The sequence below is a fragment of the Mirounga angustirostris genome, unplaced genomic scaffold (assembly GCF_029215605.1).
Source record: "Mirounga angustirostris isolate CCGP_5_RB_7025 unplaced genomic scaffold, mMirAng1.0.hap1 SCAF_2, whole genome shotgun sequence".
Classification (NCBI taxonomy): Eukaryota; Metazoa; Chordata; class Mammalia; order Carnivora; family Phocidae; genus Mirounga; species Mirounga angustirostris.
The window spans coordinates 161,380,816-161,400,415 of record NW_026991710.1 but is presented as its reverse complement, the minus strand read 5'-3'; the positions used below and the strand labels follow the sequence as shown (position 1 = coordinate 161,400,415).

The 19,600-nt window shown below is 37.6% G+C and overlaps 1 protein-coding gene across 1 annotated transcript in view; it reads left to right on the top strand.

Annotated features, from left to right (window-relative positions):
• The window catches only part of LPL (lipoprotein lipase), a 24,255-nt gene extending 4,655 nt beyond the window's left edge, over positions 1–19,600 (top strand). Inside the window, exons 2-10 of the mRNA XM_045879967.2 lie at positions 2,698–2,867; positions 7,260–7,439; positions 8,779–8,890; positions 10,023–10,256; positions 11,657–11,899; positions 13,787–13,907; positions 14,638–14,820; positions 15,846–15,950; positions 18,042–19,600. Coding sequence (XP_045735923.1) covers positions 2,698–2,867; positions 7,260–7,439; positions 8,779–8,890; positions 10,023–10,256; positions 11,657–11,899; positions 13,787–13,907; positions 14,638–14,820; positions 15,846–15,950; position 18,042 — 1,349 coding nt within the window. The 3' untranslated portion in view covers positions 18,043–19,600. The remainder of the gene's footprint in view (positions 1–2,697; positions 2,868–7,259; positions 7,440–8,778; positions 8,891–10,022; positions 10,257–11,656; positions 11,900–13,786; positions 13,908–14,637; positions 14,821–15,845; positions 15,951–18,041) is intronic.

Below are 19,600 nucleotides of genomic sequence, written 5' to 3'. Positions count from 1 at the left end.
TTTTTTTTTTTTTTTTTTTTTAGAGAGGGAGCCTGCAAGGCCTGAGAGGGGAGGGGTAGAGAGAGGGAGAGAATCTTAAGCAGGTTCCACCCCCAGTGCGGAGCCATCTCGGAGCTCGATCTCACCACCCTGAGATCATTACCTGAGCCGAAATCAAGAGTTGGATGCTCAACTGATTGAGCTATCCAGGCACCCCAGAATCTATGAACTTAATAGACTTTTTTTTTATGGAAATATACAAAGCTAGCCTTAATAATGTCAGAGAATATTCTTAGTCACTTCAGAACCACCAGCAACACCAGGGCTACCGTATTGCATAATTCTAGGGAAAAAAAGACCAAAGTGAGTGGCATCCTCTGGAGTCATGCAAGGCAATAGTCTTAAATATCAGTTTAACAAATAGGTGGTGGGTGAGATCTGTCTGCCAGGTCATTTGGATGATTTCTACTTCAAAAAAATTGGTAATCAAACATGGTAAAATATGAATATTGAGGGATGAATTATTTGATGTGGAGAGATATGGGATAGGTGAAGCTAATTTAGTTTTAAATTTTCTAAAGTACTTTGTAACAATAAAAAAACTTCTTGGGCATTGAGAGCAGAATCAGATTAAAAATTTACAATATTTTTTTCTACTATCAGGTAAATAATAAGGCCACCAGAGTACTTCCTGGTTAGAAAGGAAAAGGAAGACCTACATCCTAAATAAGATGGAAGGCAGAGTGTATTTTTAATAAGTCAATGGCTTTCAAGTGCACTTTTACTATATAAAAATAAAAAAAAAACTTAAATATCAATAGTTTATCACAGGCTATCATTTGAGTAAATTATTTTAGAATGTTCAGGTGCTAGAAATTGTGTGTGTGTGTGTGTGTGATCAACTTTTCACCTATAATGAATTACTTAGCAAGTAACCACAATATTACTTAAGGAGTTTTAGAAAATAATTAAAAAGGAAAATGTTGACCAGTACTCAGCTAATTACATGATAAGCCTGATTTGAATCCCTGTACATTCACTATACTGTATCATTCTTATTTTCACTTTTTGGCCTGGCTTTTGCAATGTTACTTGAAATTACAGATTTTTAGCATTTGAATTGTGAAAAGAGTTAGTTTAAATTAAGAAATTAGAAGGACCAGTTATTTATCTTCTGAGTTTTAAATAGAGAAACCTAAAAGCTACAAATTATTACCTTATACTAAATAGTTTTTAATTTTTTTACTTGGGTTAAGAAATTAATTTCCCCTGGGGCACCTGGGTGGCTCAGTTGGTTAAGCGACTACCTTCGGCTCAGGTCATGATCCTGGAGTCCCTGGATCGAGTCCCGCATCGGGCTCCCTGCTCGGCAGGGAGCCTGCTTCTGCCTCTGACCCTCCCCCCTCTCATGTGCTCTCTCTCTCTCATTCTCTCTGTCTCAAATAAATAAATAAAATCTTTAAAAAAAAAGAAATTAATTTCCCCTAATATAACTTCCCTTTGACTTGCTCACTTTAAGAATTTGACTTTATTTGAAATACAATTTACTTCAAGCATTCACTGTAGTATTAAATGAAGACTTATAAAAATTTAGATTTATTATCAAGAGAGTCAAAAGGTTGGCTGAAGTTTTATTTCTCTCCTTATTCACTTTGGGATTGACTATGAAGTCAAAGTGGATTTTTTCCCAAATCTGCTTTGCTATAGTTTTTTAAGCTTTGACTTTGTGTGAAAGACTGCAAAGACAAGTAATATTGGAAAAGAAATATTTGGGGAAAGAACTAACCAGTTCAAGGGCACCTGGATGGCTCAGTTGATTAAGCTTCTGCCTTTGGCTCAGGTCATGATCCCAGGGTTCTGGGATCAAGCCCCATGTCTGGCTCCCTGCTCAGCGGGGAGCCTGCTTCTCCCTCTCTCTCTGCTGCTCCCCCTGCTTATGCTCTCTCACTCTCTCTGTCAAATAAATAAATAAAAATCTTGAAAAAAAAAAGAACCAGTTCACACATAGCACAGGCATTTCTTTTCTTTTTAAAGATTTTATTTATTTATTTGAGAGAGAGAATGAGAGAGAGCACATGAGAGGGGGGAGGGTCGGAGGGAGAAGCAGACTCCCTGCAGAGCAGGGAGCCCGATGCGGGACTCGATCCAGGGACTCCAGGATCATGACCTGAGCCAAAGGCAGTCGCTCAACCAACTGAGCCACCCAGGTGCCCATAGCACAGGCATTTCTGAATGATTTTTAAAAACATTTTTAACTGATGTACCTTGCTATGGGGGTGGGAACAATTTTATACAAAAATTTACTTAGACTTCCAACTTTCTTATTGCTAACATTTTAAAAAATTATGCTAGTGAAAAGGAAACAACCTTTCCTCAAGCCTATTATATAATATTGTGGGAAAACATTCCTTTGATGTAATCAGGGATTGAAAGAGGGTGAAATAATATATGAAATAAGTGGAACTTTACAATGCAAGAGCCATGAGCCAGTGTTCTTTGGGAGACTGAGTTTTGAATTATAACCGAGAGACCTGGATTCTGGTCTCTGTCAACTTTGATCACCAATGGAGGATTAGTCATTCTCTTGCAATCTACAAATATTTAAAAAAATAGAAACAAAAATAGCACTGTTGGTAGCTGCTTATAAACCTAAAACATACCATTCCAGCAAATAAAACAACCCTCCAATTAGCCACCTATCCAATTTTTCCTTTTCAGGAATTACGGGAGGAAGAGATTTTATAGATATTGAAAGTAAATTTGCTCTAAGGACCCCTGAAGACACAGCTGAGGATACTTGCCACCTCATTCCTGGAGTAACAGAATCTGTGGCTAACTGCCACTTCAACCACAGCAGCAAAACCTTTGTGGTGATCCATGGCTGGACGGTAAGATAGTCTCTTTGGGAAGGAACAAATTGGGGTCGACCAGGCATCCTGCCTGACTGGCTTGCTCCCATTGTTGGGAAGCCTGTGATGAGTCTCCCTATCCTGTACATCTGCTTGTTTTCCAATGGCTTTACTTTGAACTTGAGTACAGGCAATTCTGGCTTGGGGTGGGGATTGTGGAATCTAAAATCACGTGTTCATGAGTACTTCCCCCAGGTAGTGCCATCTTCCATTTTACCATGGTGCCTAGTTGATACCCTCAAACCAGCCATTCTTGTGAGGTGAGAAAATAAGGCTTTGCTCAACTACAGAGCAGAATGTAGGTTATCATTTTAGGAAACCAGTGGAAACCTGGCATGATCCTGATTCATGCAGCACAATGTCCTTTCCTAAGGGAGAAGCTGTCAGAGAGAGGAGAGGGTTGGAGTGGAGTGAGGAGATATTGATTCTGGTTCTGGCTTTGCCATTCTCCAGCTCTGTGATGTGATTGATGCTACTTCTCATCTCCAGGCCTCAGTTGACTGATGTGTAAGACAAAGAGGTTAGACTCTACTTCCCAAATTCTCCAGTTGTAAACTTTAGGGAACTTTCCTAGAGATGAAAGAGGGGTAGCCAGGGAAGTGTCATGCAAAATGATTAGAAAAGGTGAAAACTGTGGTTACATTTACTTTTACTTTTAAAGAATACGAATAGGTGATGAGGATTAAAGAGTGCACTTGTTGTGATAAGCACCAGATGTTGTATGGAAGTGTTGAATCACTAAATTTTACATGTGAAACTGTGTGTTAACTAACCGAAAGTTAAATAAAAACGTTTAAAAAAGAAAAAAAATACAAAAATAAAGAATATGATTAAAGTAGTTGCTTCTAAATATGCCAGTCACTTTCCATGGTGCAGTTCTTAGCTAATTCAGTTGGTTGTTAATATTTTCAAACCCTAGTGAGCAGATTTCATTTTGTTATGTAAAAAGGACTTCTATAAAGTGGGAGGTTAGAGAGAAATAGTCCTGCCATTATGTCAGAGCTTGTGAATAAAGTAATAGATACTAAATAAATTCTAACAAGATGAATTAGAGAATGATTGATAGACTTCTCGTCTCGATTTCTTTTTCTGTGTAACTTAAGTGCCTTTCTTATTAACAGTCCTGGACAATTGCTATAACTTTTACAGAGGTGAAGGCAACTACTAACAGAATTTACGTGGATGTTTATTTTTAAAAAATCTATTTACTAGAATTAACATAATAAATTACATATCTTATGATAAAAATACATATTCAAATTCTTAACAGATGTTTTTACATTTTAAGAGATTTAAATAAGAAGAAGCAATCATTGGTAGTTTTAGAGACATTTTGGTTGTATATAGAACTTCAAATACTTTTCAAAAAAGTATAGTAAGCTTAATAAACATTTTTTATGATAGAATAAGTTGAATATCTCAGACATCTCAATCTTATCCCTAAGAGAACTTGATACTTTAAGAATTTTGCAAAAGCATAGTTCCTTCTCATGCAAAGATGACATGACAAACCCAGTATCAGCAGATAGTGCCAATTTCTATCATTGGTCCTCCTGCCCACTAAGCCCACCATATTCTTCACATTGTGTGTCCTGACATTTTGAGAGCCCGAGCTCAGAGGCTAGGCCACTGGCTGTGGAACTGAATTTCAACATAAAGAGCTGGTTGGTCTATGCAGTAACCAATCCAGCCATACTGGGTAACTGATCTCAGCTTATCTCAGTGGAATGCCTGGCTGGTTCAGTTGGACCACCTGGAATGAGTGGCCAGAAGGGCTTCAGTTCAGCTGTGTGTCTGGGAATCAAAGATTTTAAAAATTTGTGCTGATTTTAGGAACCTCAGAAAAAAACCCTAGTAAATAATACCTTTTTAGAGTTAAAGAAGGTGAGTACTTGGATTTTCCACTCCTTTATTTTTTAGGGCTACTTATAGCAGTATTTTAAGTTGAATTAAAAAAGAAAGGATTGGAATAGTTTTTAGGCAGTTAATAAAAGTATCAGTCACTGTAGGAGTAAGTTGGGTTACTTACTCTTTGACAGATTGCCTAACTTGGAAACATTGATAGTGCAGAAAAACTTGTAATAGGGGTTTAGAGCAAACAAGATTTTTTGCCTTATCTGAGGTAAACTCTTTAACAACTCAAGGTCATAGGACAAAGAGAAATGTAGAAGTTCTGCAGCTTTGCCATGGAAAATTCAAAAGAATGCTTAGCGTGTAGTATGCATAGAGCACATTCCAGAAGGCAGTTGAGACACAGCTGTCCTGGAGCTTTGCCACCTGGTTAGGTTTCATAGACCAAAGTGTTAAGTACAGAGTTCTCATTGTAGTAGGAGGTCCTCATGCCTGGCTAAAAGGAGTGGGTAACATTGCATTCTGAAGAATTGACATCATCCTCTCTTGAAAGGCAGTTGCAAAGTGTGGCAAACCCCAACATCTATGAGAGGAGAAGGGGAGACAGGACCAATTCATCGGGGTTTTGGGCTAGGTAGGTGTTCTGACTTGTTCCCTCAATGACCCAGGCTGCACTTAGACTTTTTAAAGCAGCCTCTTGCTGACACAGGTTCAAAGAAGATTTAAATGAGTTTCTGATGGACTAACATCACCTTTATACCTTTTCTTTTTTTCTCTTCATACTTGAAATGGCAATAGCTTTAGAGCTGAGATTAAATTACTGCAAGTAGATTGGGAGTCAGAATGGTTACAAGAAGACATTTATGAGGTGGCAGGTAACTTCAAGATCATCTGAACCCAACCCCTTTGTTTTATAGGTGGCTTAAAAGGTTAAAACAGTGCCTACATTCATAGAAGTAATTATTGGAAGAGCTGGGACTGAAACCAAAATCTCCCGAGTTTCAGGCTTGCTTTTTCCTACCACAGAGTACAGCAATGAGGTGAAAAATTGTACAGTTGTTAGTGTCAGGAGTGAAGTGAGATCTCATGTTTTGATAGTTTTAGTCTAGAAAATAAACTAAATAAAATGGAAGCATAAATCTGAAAGAATCCACTATATAAGATCAAAGTTCCAAATGAAGTCCCTTGGTTTAAGAATTCATGACTCCTATTTTTGTTACCGGAATTAATCTAAGAAGAATATAGGTTTTATAGGTCTCCCCTGAAAAGCTACTTTAAACATGTATTTCAGAACCTTCTTCGTTGAGTACATATTTAAGTAACCTTTACTGTGGCTACAACATGATTTTCTCTCAGGTCATGATAGGGGTGGGGAGATTTGGGAATTTGAATCAGGTTACTGCTCTGTTCAAGTTCATGGCAAGATGGTGCACAGTTTTATAGTCTGCAGTTTTTAAGTGTGTTTCCATTATTTTAAAGTCTGCATCTTTGCAAAGGTGTCCAATGTCCTCTCTGAAAACTTAAATTAAAATTTTACATAAATAGAGTTAACCCGAGAACTCTTACAGTTCTTTTGACTTTGAATTTGGGAGCCTTTTTAAAATAAGAAGCAAAGACTTAGATTTGGAAGTCTCCTTATCTCCAAACAGGGCCAATCTAATAATTGGTAATTGTGGCTGGTAAGCCTCATTAATTTCCACTCTGATAATTAAGAATTTGAGAGAATTATAAAAAAATCTAAGCTGAAGCTGATCATTTGCTTATGTATTAACAAAGAGATTGCTAAATGAATTTACCTTCTGTTAGGATTAGTATGTTTGAAACTACTTTTTCATTAGCACTTCAAATGTTTTATATAAATGACTCTCTATAAGAAGAAAAAAGTGCATTCACATCCTCCAAAATAATACGGTTGGGGCACCTGGGTGGCTCAGTTGGTTAAGCGACTGCCTTCGGCTCAGGTCATGATCCCGGAGTCCCGGGATCGAGTCCCGCATCCGGCTCCCTGCTCGGCAGGGAGTCTGCTTCTCCCTCTGACCCTCCCCACTCTCATGTGCTTTCTCTCTCTCTCTCTCTCTCAAATAAATAAATAAAATCTTTAAAATAAATAAATAGATAATACGGTTGGGAAAAATTTATTAGCCTAATTGGAAGTAATTAAATTTATTTTGAAATAGTATATAATTCTGCTGCAGAATTTTAACTTATTCAGATTGATCTTTTATATAAATTATTGGTTTTACAAAATTTATAAAACAAGTTTTTAAAAATTGGTGGTGTAAACCTAATCTGCCATTCCTCAGCTCAACACATTCCTTCTTTGGCATACTCAAATTTTCCTCAGGAGAAGCAGGCACAAGTCTCTGAATATTCTTTTGCATGGTTTGATTTTTTCTGAGCCAATGGGCTTCCTTTCAGGTTTGTTTGTTTTCTTTCCATTTAATGTAGGTGTATTAGGCTGACATATCTATAACAAGTTGCAGGTGGGTATTTTAGGAAAGCTTGTATCATCCTCTTCAGGTGACAGGAATGTATGAGAGTTGGGTGCCAAAACTTGTGGCTGCCCTGTACAAGAGGGAACCGGACTCCAATGTCATTGTGGTGGACTGGCTGTCACGGGCCCAGCAGCATTATCCAGTGTCTGCCGGGTACACCAAGCTGGTGGGAAAAGATGTGGCCAAGTTCATCAACTGGATGGCGGTAAGACTGGGGGAAGAAGGCTTATATGTCCAAAACTGATCCCTTCGCTAGTGCTGAACAAAAGGCTGGTCTTTGTTCCTTTTCACATAAATATAAATATTTTCTGGGGCAATTCAAATCTTCAGAATAAGCACAGGCATTTTTTTTTTAGCCAGAAAGCAGCATTATGATAAGAATGATAAAACTGTAAAGTCAAAGGCATAATCCTGCCCTGCCCTATCCTTTGATATTCTCATAGTGAATAGATCTGGTGAGACCAAGAACTAAGTAGGGCGAGCAGACAAAAGCTTGTTATTTCAGGGCAGAGGGAAGATGTCATGTTCAGCCAAATCCTTCTCTACCACTTGGCTGGCACATGGAAATGTTATCCTGTCTTTGACCCATTAGAATACCAATCTTTTTCATGAAAAGATTAATAATACCCATTCCTTAGTGTAGATTAAAGATCCAGATTTTTATTGAGGGTTAGGGGACTGATAGATTTGAGCTAGGAAGAAAATGGCAGGCAAGGTCTGTAGACTGTGAGGTGGCTATGGGTCAGGAGTTCTGATTTAGCTTCCACTTTTATCTACTTTATTCTCTGATGTCATCCTCTGAAAATTACCTTTGAAAATATCTTGGGGTTGGCTGAAAGAAAGTTAATACTCTGACAGGGCCAAATTATTTAAGCCAGATACTTAGAGGTAGAAAAATAATCTGTTTATTGGACTGATCATTAAAAGATAAAAGTTCTTTTCTTGACTCTTTTGCTCATCAGCAAAGTGAACCTGGGCAAATCAGATCGCCTGCCTGGGCCTCAGGCTTCTCATCTGTTGAATAAAAAGACTGGATCATATGTGTATGTGGTTCATTCTCCCTGTAATACTTTCTGGTTTTAAGTCATTTTTCTGGCTAACCTTAAAGAATAAAGTGATGTAGGGTATTTAGAGTAGGGAATAATGGGTTAAGGTTAAATATATATTTAATATATGTGTGTGTATTTACATATAGTTTATCCACATATAGATGCACACATATATACATATATCTACATATAAATATATAGCTACACATGTGCATGTACATGCATACATATGTTTTCAGATATATGGAAATTCAGATTTCCATACACTTCAGTTTCAGATAGATGGGAAAACTTTCTAATTAAATATGTTTTTAAAGAAAGAGAAAAATCTCAACACTAGAGTGTTTGATCTAGAGCACAAAATTAAAATAAGTAGAGTTAATTTTCAGCAATGCCTGCATTTCAAAAACAATACTTATATTCACTTTTTTTCCTTTTAGCTTTGATCTTTTGTACAGAACTCTAAGAAGCCCTTTTTCTTTTTCTCTTCCAAAGGAGGAATTTCACTATCCTCTGGACAATGTCCATCTCTTGGGATACAGTCTTGGAGCCCATGCTGCTGGCATTGCAGGAAGTCTGACCAATAAGAAGGTCAATAGAATTACTGGTAAGAAAGCAGTGCCAGGAATCTTATCACAGAAGAGTTGAGATGCCTGTCATTCTGAAAGAGAATCAGAATGTTTGTCAAATACCCATATGTGTGTGGTGTTCCTCTGTGTTCGCCCAGCCATTTGATTATGTCATGGGAGGGCTTTTTTTTCCCTGGAGTAGGATAGAATACAGGCCCTTGCTCTCCAGGGCTTACCACCTACTGTCAGAAGAGAAATAGAGCAGCGTTAAGCACAGAGAGCCAAATGGAGTCTCTGGGAAGCTCATTCCCCTCCTCCCTGTGCTCTGTGCTTTGGTGGTATATTGCATGTATGTCGCCTCTCACATCAGTGCTGGGAAAAATGAAAAAGGACCAACACCAGAGGCTAGTTGTAAAAAGGAAGACAGTCAACCAGGGCAAAGGCAATGGATGATTTGGCATGCCTAGAGAAAAAGAAAGAACCCACCATTGTTTAAAGGCCTTCTCACCAGGTTCAAAAATAATTTACAAAAGGAGATCTACTTGTCCTGAATGAAAATTGGTATTTAATGGCTAGTTCAAGAAACTCAGATACCTTTCAGAGGAGCTAGGCCTACTTTTAATACTCTCAGTAATTTCAGAATTCAATCACTACTGGAACTAGAGGGTATTATGCTAAGCAAAATAAGTCCATTGGAGAAAGACAATTATCATATGATCTCACTGATACGTGGAATTTGAGAAACAAGGCAGAGGATCATAGGGGAAGGGAGGGAAAAATGAAACAAGACGAAACCAGATAGGGAGACAAAACATAAGAGACTCTTAATCTCAGGAAACAAACTGGAGTTTGCTGGAGTGGAGGAGGGTGGGAGGGAAGGGGTGGCTGGGTGATGGACACTGGGGAGGATATGTGCTATGGTGAGCGCTGTGAATTGTGTAAGACTGTTGAATCACAGACCTGTACCTCTGAAACAAATAATACATTAGATGTTAATTAAAAAAAAAAAAAAAAGAATCCAATCACTACAGAATAAGGAGCTAATAAGAACCTATGTGGCTGCCAGTTACATTCAAATGATGAACAATTGAATGCTAAGGTGACACTAATGGAGGCCAGAATGAATGGGAATTTAAAAATCTGTGAGGCCTTTATTTTTTTTGCATTAAGGCCTAGATCCAGCTGGACCTAACTTTGAATATGCAGAAGCTCCAAGTCGCCTTTCTCCCGATGATGCAGATTTTGTAGACGTCTTACACACATTCACCAGAGGGTCGCCTGGCCGAAGTATTGGAATCCAGAAACCAGTAGGACATGTTGACATTTATCCTAATGGAGGCACTTTTCAACCAGGATGTAACATTGGGGAAGCTATCCGTGTGATTGCAGAGAGAGGCCTTGGAGGTAAATATGATTTAGAAGTTAATTAAATGTAATTTTCACACTTAATTTTTATTGATCCTGTCTCCTACCCATTCCCCACAAGTATGTAGTTTTAATATACACATTTAGCCAAGAAATGTTTCTGAAGAAGCTATCATATTCAGCACAATCACCATTACAGCCTTAGTACTTCCTTTGGTCAGACAGACAGACATTTTTTCTTTTATGTATTATATTGTAGACTACACTGAGTACTGAGCTTCCAGAAATAAAAGAAGAGAAAGGTGAGACCTACACAAGAAAACTCCACTGCATTTGATAATAACAGCGTAAAGTGATATCGGGCCACATGTTGTTATACTTTGAATATGGTTGTGAAACCATAAGAGTTATTGTTAATTAGTCCAAATTTCTTTTGTCAGCCTTTTAAAGAGATGTACAAATTAGAAACAAATCAGGGGCACCTGGGGAGCTCAGTCTGTTAAGCGTCTGACTCTTGGTTTCGGCTCAGGTCGTGATCTCATGGGTCATGAAATCCAGCCCTGAGTGGTACTCTGCCCTCAGTGGGGAGTCTGCCAGAAGATTCTTTCACTCTGCCCCTCCCCTCACTTATGCACATGCATTCTCTCTCTTCTTCTCTCTCTAAAATAAATAAATAAATCTTAAAAGAAAAAATAAATCACCATTCTCTAATAATGAATATTCCAAAATTTAAAGAAGAAAATATAATTTAATATTATCTTAATGTTTACTTCAGTAATCTTGTTTGTGTTAAATTTATAATTTGTTTTAAGCGATCTTTTCATCCTTTGTGAGCAATGGAACCTACCTGTAGTCAATATGCTCAGGTCTTTTGTACACATGTTATAGAAATTATAGCTTAATGTTACTATTTTCAATAGTTATAAAATCTTATGGTAAGAGATACACTTTTATTACATTGCTAATTATTTCTGCGATTAATTTGAAGTAAAAATTATTAGTAGTGAGACAACCTCCAATTATACATAGTATCTATGATGAAATACTATTCACTTAACAATTCTGCCTTTTATGATGTTGTTTCTAGTAACATGTAGAAATATTTTATGTTTTCAATATAAGAGAAGGATATGATAAACTGGGGGAAATCAACTTCTACCTTGAATGTCTCTTACTGTATTTTCATAAACATACAAATATATGACAGCAGAAAAGGCAAAAGTTCTCTGAAAATTTGCAGTTTTGACACTCAGGAAGAGATGAAAAACTGCCACCAAAAATACTTCCTTAAATAGGGCTTACACTCAGTCAGTCATAGGACTAGATCCTTAGGTAATTTTGTTCTGACACCACACCTAAACTGGTTTAGCCATACACGATGAAACACTCATTGTGGACACTCATGGAGTTGAATTTTCTTTGTGCCTCTTTTTCCCCAGATGTGGACCAGCTAGTAAAGTGTTCCCATGAGCGTTCCATTCATCTCTTTATTGACTCTCTGCTGAATGAAGAAAATCCAAGTAAGGCCTACCGGTGCAACTCAAAGGAAGCCTTTGAAAAAGGGCTCTGCCTGAGTTGCAGAAAGAACCGTTGCAACAACTTGGGCTATGAGATCAATAAGGTCAGAGCCAAAAGAAGCAGCAAAATGTACCTGAAGACGCGCTCTCAGATGCCGTACAAAGGTAGGCTGGAGAATGTTGTGAATAAGGAAAATCAATTTGATTTTTATCATGCTCATTGCATCACAGGTACTGAGTCTGTCCTTCACCAACAGAGGTAGCGGAATGATGTTACTAGACCCTGAACCCTCACTTCCCACTGCCAGTAAGGCCCAGTGCACAGCCTGCACTACCCTATGCAGCAGCCTTGTTTGCCACCCTCCTCTGTAGCTGTGACCCCTAGCATGCGCCAGCCCATTAGTACCAGGCTCATTAGCACCAGCTAATTTGAATCCATCCATCTATCCAGGGTCAGCAAGCAAACTATGGCTCCTGGGCCAAATTTGGCCCACCACCTGCTTCTGTAAAGAAAGTGTTATTAGAATACAGCCACACACGTTCATTTTTTTGTTGACTACGAGTGCCTTTGCACTACTGCAGCAGAGTTAAGTAGTTGGGACAGAGACTGTATGGCCCACGAAGCCTAAATTATTTGCTATCTCGCCCTTCATACAAAAAAGTTGGCCAACTCCTAAAGTTTGCTTTAAGTGAAGGCAAAAATTACCTGTATTTTAACATTCAGCTATTCCTGGGAGGGAAGAATATACCAAACCTCAAGATATTTCCATTTTGTCATGAATTTGTACCTAGTTGAATTTCAAACTTGTTTAGAGCAAAATTTACAAGGACTGAAGGGAAACAAGAGAGGAGATACCAAGGAAATCTGGCAAGAGGAACTAAGACCAGAAAAGCTAACTTATGTGGAGTCCACATGGAAGTCCGAGGGAAGGGATGATATTGAAGTATAGTTTTCCAAGGTAAAATGTATCTGATGGAGGCAACTATCTGTCAGGTGGTTTGTTAGAACCTCTATAGTGGTGTGTTTGGTGGCCCAAAGGTTTGGAGCAACAATGATTCAAGGAAACCTTTTAAGCAATGAGTTAGTTTCCCTGACTCTTCAGAATGAGAAAGTGGGTGCGAGGTATAGAGGAGACTGGAATCTTCTGAAGACTCATCCCCAGGCGTCCTGCTCAGTGCTATGCAGTGTTCCATCACTATTCTTGGGGGTACCTCGGCAGTCTCAACTTCCCCTGCTCTGGTCTGTGGTGATGCCTGCAAGGGCTCCATTCAACCCCAAACTCTGTTTCTCTTCACCTCTAGTAGCTGTGTGTTAAGCCTGCTGCCTTTCCTATCTCCTTAATCTCCCCCATCCCACCTACTCAGGGTGATGGGGAGAGCAGGGAGGAAATGTAGAATTTCAAGTATCTGCTTCCAGAGGTTCTCCCTAATACAGAACACATTAGGAACTAGCAGTCTTTATGGCCTCACTGACGATGATTCAATGAATAAGTTTGATTGTGAGCTTGCTACAATACCTGCTCTGTGCTAGATGGTGGGGGGATAAAGAGGATAAACGTGATCTTCTGACATGAGGGAATTTACACATAGGTAGGGAGTCAGATGTACCCATAAAACGTGAAGAAACAGTTACATACAGTGTCCCATTAACAAATGCCAAATATGTTCCATATAGATATTCGGGGACAAGATGGCCAAGAAAGGGTAGAGTTCTTGGAGAAAGAATCATGGGTATTTTGGCTTCTTGATTTGATCTCCCTTGTGCCCCATCAAAGATGACTACTTTCCAGGACTGCTTAACAATTCATACACACCTGGATTCCTCCTATCCACTACAACCACACTTTCCTGAAAGGGAGTGGAATTCAAGGTCTGAATTTTCTAGTAACAAACACTGTGCAGATATGAAGAAATCCTTCACACTGATAGTCATGTGTGAACACTTCCTATTTAATGGTTCAGAATTCTGTGGTTCTGAATTACCTGTTTATTTGGGGGCGGTGGTGTTTCCATAAAAACTGATCAGCATTTGTTCCAATTTTCTCTCTACAGTCTTCCATTACCAAGTAAAGATACATTTTTCTGGGACTGAGAGTGATACACAGACCAACCAGGCCTTCGAGATCTCTCTGTATGGCACTGTGGCCGAGAGTGAGAACATCCCTTTTACTCTGTGAGTAGCCACATGACATTTCCTCCAGCACGTGGGCTTATCACCGGCACTGCTACCTGCTCTAACCATTGGTCCTTAGAGCAGAAGAAGAGTAGGACACTTGGAAAAGAAATAGTCATCATATTTTTTAAAAAAAAGCTTTATGGCAAAAGATACTCATTACATTAGTACATATAATAGCATGGATTAGAAACAAAATAAGTACCCAACATTGAGGCAATGGTTAAATGAATTGTGGTTTAAAGTCAATAAAATCAATCTAGTTTCTAAAAACTATAATTATAGAAAACCAGGTAAAACATGGCAAAAAATGGAAAGTAAAATATGAAGTAAACAAAGAAAGAATAGAGAATTTTAGGTATCCTATGACTTTAACAAAGTAAACATGTTCACATAGCAATATAGATTGAAAGGGGATATATGAAGATGAATATAAATGCCTCTGAATGATTGATTTATGGATTTTTTTCTTAAGAATTGTATTAAATAGTTCATACTGTTTGTGTAAAAGTTAAAATAGATTAAAAGGGTGTAAATATCTTTTAAAATACCCTAAATGACATTGATCTTCATCTTGAGTATCTTGCTGGACATTTTTTGCGTTTTTAAAAATATCTCCCAAACAATAAAGCTATTTATGTCTCGGGAGGAAGAAGAATGAAAAAAAAAAGACCAAAAAACAAAAAACTTGTTTCCACAACTAACCAAATACGCTGATTTTTTTCTTCAGGCCTGAAGTTTCTGCAAATAAGACCTACTCCTTTCTGATTTACACGGAGGTGGATATTGGGGAACTGCTAATGTTGAAACTCAAATGGAAGAGTGATTCATACTTCAGCTGGTCAGACTGGTGGAGCAGCTCTGGCTTCGCTCTTGAGAAGATCAGAGTAAAAGCAGGAGAGACCCAAAAAAAGTAATTAAATGTATTTTTCTCCATTTACGTTAGACTCACTGTGTCCTTACCTAGGGATCGTGGAGCCTTCAACATTCAGGTGGAACTTTAGTAAGCTTTTTCTTTAAAACTATATCAACTAGATAATTACACCTATAATTTTGGGGAGGAGTATTCTTTTATTATCGTACCAGGGAAGTAATAGTATTTCTGAATTTCATGGAAAGAAAATATAAGCCCTGAATTGATCACAATTATTGAGTGAGAGCTGAGATTTTAAGTTGAGGATCTCAGCTTCTCATTTAGCACTGTTTCTTGCAAGCACGAAACAGTTATGGAAAGAATCTCAGAGATGTTATTTTGACACTCAAAGATTAAAATCAACCTCTTCAAGAAGAAAGATTCCAAGGTAATCTCATCCTGTCTCCCCACCCCCACCTCACGTATATCTATAAATTAATTGCATAGAGAGCCCCATAGGATTTAAAACTTTTTTACTAAATGTATAGGTATTTTGCAAACTATAGTGTGCCATTATTGTTAATAAAAATGACTCTTTAAATTAGGACTGATAAATTTTTTCTCTCTGGTCATTTTCTTTGATAACAAACAAAAGAAACAACAACAACAACAAAAAACAAACAAAAAACAGGTTGTGGATGGAGAGGCTATGCAGAGTATTTGTTTCTCTAACAGGGCAGTTGAAGAATGGTTTGTGAATTCCCTAATGCAGATACAAGGAAGTGGTAAAGTTGATCTTGTATCACCTCGTGGTGAAAGCTTTGTGATTTTGAGGCTGCTCCAAGCTGTCTATATCCTGCCTAGACTGATTAACTCTATTGTTGAACAGTGGGTTAGGCCCTCAAATAACTGTCTGGTTCAGATGTGTTGCTGACCAGAATGGCCTGACTTTAAACAGTTATTGGAAATATCAAAATAATTAATCATAATGATCAGGTAGGATTTAAACAGCCCTGACCAAACCATATATTTTCGGTTGTTTCTCTTTTCCCATATGACATGTTCACATCCATTTTCTTCTACAGGGTAATCTTCTGTTCCAGGGAGAAAGTGTCTCATCTGCAGAAAGGAAAGGCATCTGTGGTATTTGTGAAATGCCATGACAAGTCTCTGAATAAAAAGTCTGGCTGGTGAGCATCATGGGCTAAAGATCCTCGGGTATCCTGAGCTTGCACTCAGGGACACTGCTTCATACATTGCTCTTCGTCCCATAACTAAAGACTTGCACTGGTTCTTGTGGCTAGAATCTTCAGGTGGTCTTTCTTAGCCCTTCCATGTACGCATTGGCCTGGCCCATTTGTTTTTGGCAGTACTTCCTCTTTTTTCTTTCTCTTTCTGTTCTTTTATTTTCCTTTTGCACTACCACAGAATCGTTACTGGCTGCTTTTTTCTGTACTGCATCCCTGCTACCTTTACAGAGCCTGTGTGCAGAGCATACAACACAATAGTCATCATTGTGACTGTGGGCCTAGCCCCTCCAGGGAAGCAAAACATCAGCTGCAGCACATAGGACTTCTTGGTGCTCCAAGTGGCAGCAGACTCCAGGACAGAGAGCCAAAAAGGGGCAGCCACCAAGCATCCATCTCAAAATCCCCAACGATGGGGAGCTAATGGAGTTAGAATTTAGGAGGTGGTTTTCTTTTCCATCTGAAAACAATCCCCTGGCTCTTTCCTACTGACCTTTAAGACTAATCCATATGGCAGCTGTCAGCTAAATCTTTCCAGAGTGTCAATACTAAGTGGAGATTAAGCATGTGACCTTCTCCATGCCCTCCTGGATTCTCACATTATCTCACTTTCATTTGTCTACTCATTTCCCTGCCGGATACCAAGTACTAATGGGTTACAAGTATAAGAGGGAAAAGCTTAGATCACGTCATACAAGCCAGGGAAACAAGAAACAATGGGAAAGGTTGGTCACAACATCATCCAGAAATAGAAAAAACAATTACTTCTGGTTTGTCTTCTCTCAGTTACATTGATAGACAAAAGTACAGAATAAGAATTGCCTAATCAGAAAAGCATATTAAAGACCCTATGTGGAATTTCTATTATTACTTTAAATTTCTATTTTATGTTATAATTTATCCATGGATAATTATGGATTATGGATAAATCAGGAAAAATAGGCAAAACAAAATCACTGTGACTCTATCCCCCTGGAATAACTCCCAATTAACATTTAAATTTATATTCTTTCAGACCTTTTCAATGCATATATAATTTTTATATTTTTTCATTTTTTACAAAAATTGAATTATGACATACACTTTGAACAATAAGATGAAGCCACTTGATTAAAAACATTAATGTAAGAGTACTCAAGATAAACTTAAAATGGAAAATAGTTGATGGTACTGAGCCGGGCAGAATAACTGAATTTTTATCTAAGTGGACTGTTCTACTTAGAGGTTCATTGCTTTGTTTTCCCTCATCACAAATCTGAGACAATTTCACATTTGCTTTAACTTTTAGAAGCAACTCCTCTGTGAAGTTTTATACATGCATTTATGTCACATACAAACACACACAAACACTTGTGCATATACATTCTCCCCAAATCATCCATAACTTTGACTATATGTGAATGTAGAAACAAAACCTGAAAAATTAGGAAATACCTCCAGCTGTTTTAAAAGTATTTCTGGTCATATTACTTATATAAGTCACAATCATTTATCTGAGAAAGTCTATTGATATATTCCTTGTCTGATTACAGGATTACTGAGACCACAGATATTTAGGTGGTTTTTCTTTATACATCTGAACTTTATCTAGGAATTATGATTCAGACTAATAACTACTTCTGCAGTTTCTCTCTTCTGTCACTAAATTAATCAAAATTCTCTGTCTCTTATCTTCTGATATAACTCTTTAGAAGACTCCTATCACAAGAAAAGAAAGAACCAGGCATTTCATTTGACAAGTTTTAGAATTAAGAAATCTTCTTAAATCATATCATCTTTGAAATCATTTGATTCAGTCCTCTGAAAATGATAGTCCTTATTGGGACATGGCTAAGTAGATCTTAGAGTGTCTTTCTTTCCCACAAGCCTGCCGTTATCTACATCTGATCCATTATCCTCATGTGCCCTGGGTATATACTCACAACCTTTGTTCTGAACTTCCAGTTGGATAACCTTTTCATCATGAAGGTGGGAGGGGGTGGGTTGTAAAACACTAAGCAAATAATAAATTGTCCTTCCTCTGCTTTTTCTCAGAACCTTGGGCAAATCTACAGAAGGAAGAGCAGCACATGAATTCTATGAAGAATGAAATAACTTTTACAAAAGATGCCCAGTGCTTTGGGTGTTTCAAAGAGAAATTTCCTGAGTATTAATCCCTAATTAATAATTAATTAGTTATTTTAGGATACAGTCTTAAATACCCAAAAAAGTGGCTAATTCAGTTTGAGGAATATAGTGGCCAAATAGCACATCTTCCAACATTAAAAGATCGCAGATTTGAAAATCACTGTTTTGTCCTTCGAGAAAGAAGTAAGAACCATTTTGGCTCATGGTAACATAATACACCTTCTTTATCTAGTGAGTTAAACCATAGCCTAAAATTAAGTAGAATCTCATTTTTTAATCAGAAGTCTGCATTTTCTGAACTGATACCTTCTCAGTGTTTTCTCCAAGTCTGAATATAGAAAATGATTTTTTTTTTTGGTGACATGAGTTGGACCCATTTACTTACTAGTCAAAACACCTGACTTTTTTGGAATGGTTTTTCTCTTGCCATTGGGTTCTGTGTTGCCCAGGAATTAACCAGGGACTAGTGACTCGGAGAGAGGAATAGAAAATGAAATTGATAAATCACTGAAACTTTAAACTCTCCCTGCAGCTGGTTGCATCATTGCTAAGTTACAAATTAAAAGAGATATAAAATTTAGACCAATTCAGTCTTAATAGGCTTACAGTTTATTGTTTAATCTCTACCTGCCGTTTGTCTCAAGATTATATTTTAACAGTGCTTTCTAGGTTGGTGTTTTAAATGAGCCTGTTATTGTCAACTGACACATAATTTTAACTATGGGGAAAGAAAATGATACCACAATTTCGTTAATCAGATATCTGAAGTTATATTCATCAATTTGAGGTCATTTAATATCTGATAGGCACTGTTCAATTTTAGGTTTATCTCAGTCATGCTTCAATCATACTTTGAGCATGTCTCTTTTCTGGTTTTAGTAAGAAAATATGTACTCAAGGTCAAATTTTACATCACGCAAACTTCTATAAATTTTAGACAAGGGCCATTGTTACTAAGTTAGGAGGTGAAAAATTATATATCCGTGAACAGTGCTTAACACCACTGTGGGCAATTAAAAGAATCCTCAATTGCCATAGCCACATGAAATGCCATGAGAGGTGTTATTTTTAACAACGAGTCAAGAGTGAGTGAACAGTAATTTATAAACTAGATATCATATTTTCAGAATGATCTTCTATATGTTAATATAAATTGATAAAGAAGTAAAATGTCTCAAAGACTATTGCTGGGAATCCAAACTATGAACATGTGTGGGTATCTGAACATATGACTCACATACGAAGCCCCTCATGTACATTTATTATTCAGCATAGCTTGGAAAGTAAACAATCAAGAGATATAGTATTAGGATGTATTGAAGTAGAAATTATTCCAGAGGTGCCAGAACTTAAGCCCTTCATTTGAGAAATATGGTTATACCTATACAAAGTAGGATGAATGCTGTGATTGATATCAGCCAACTTGGAATGAATTTTCTCTAAAAATAAAATATTGTGAGATTTGT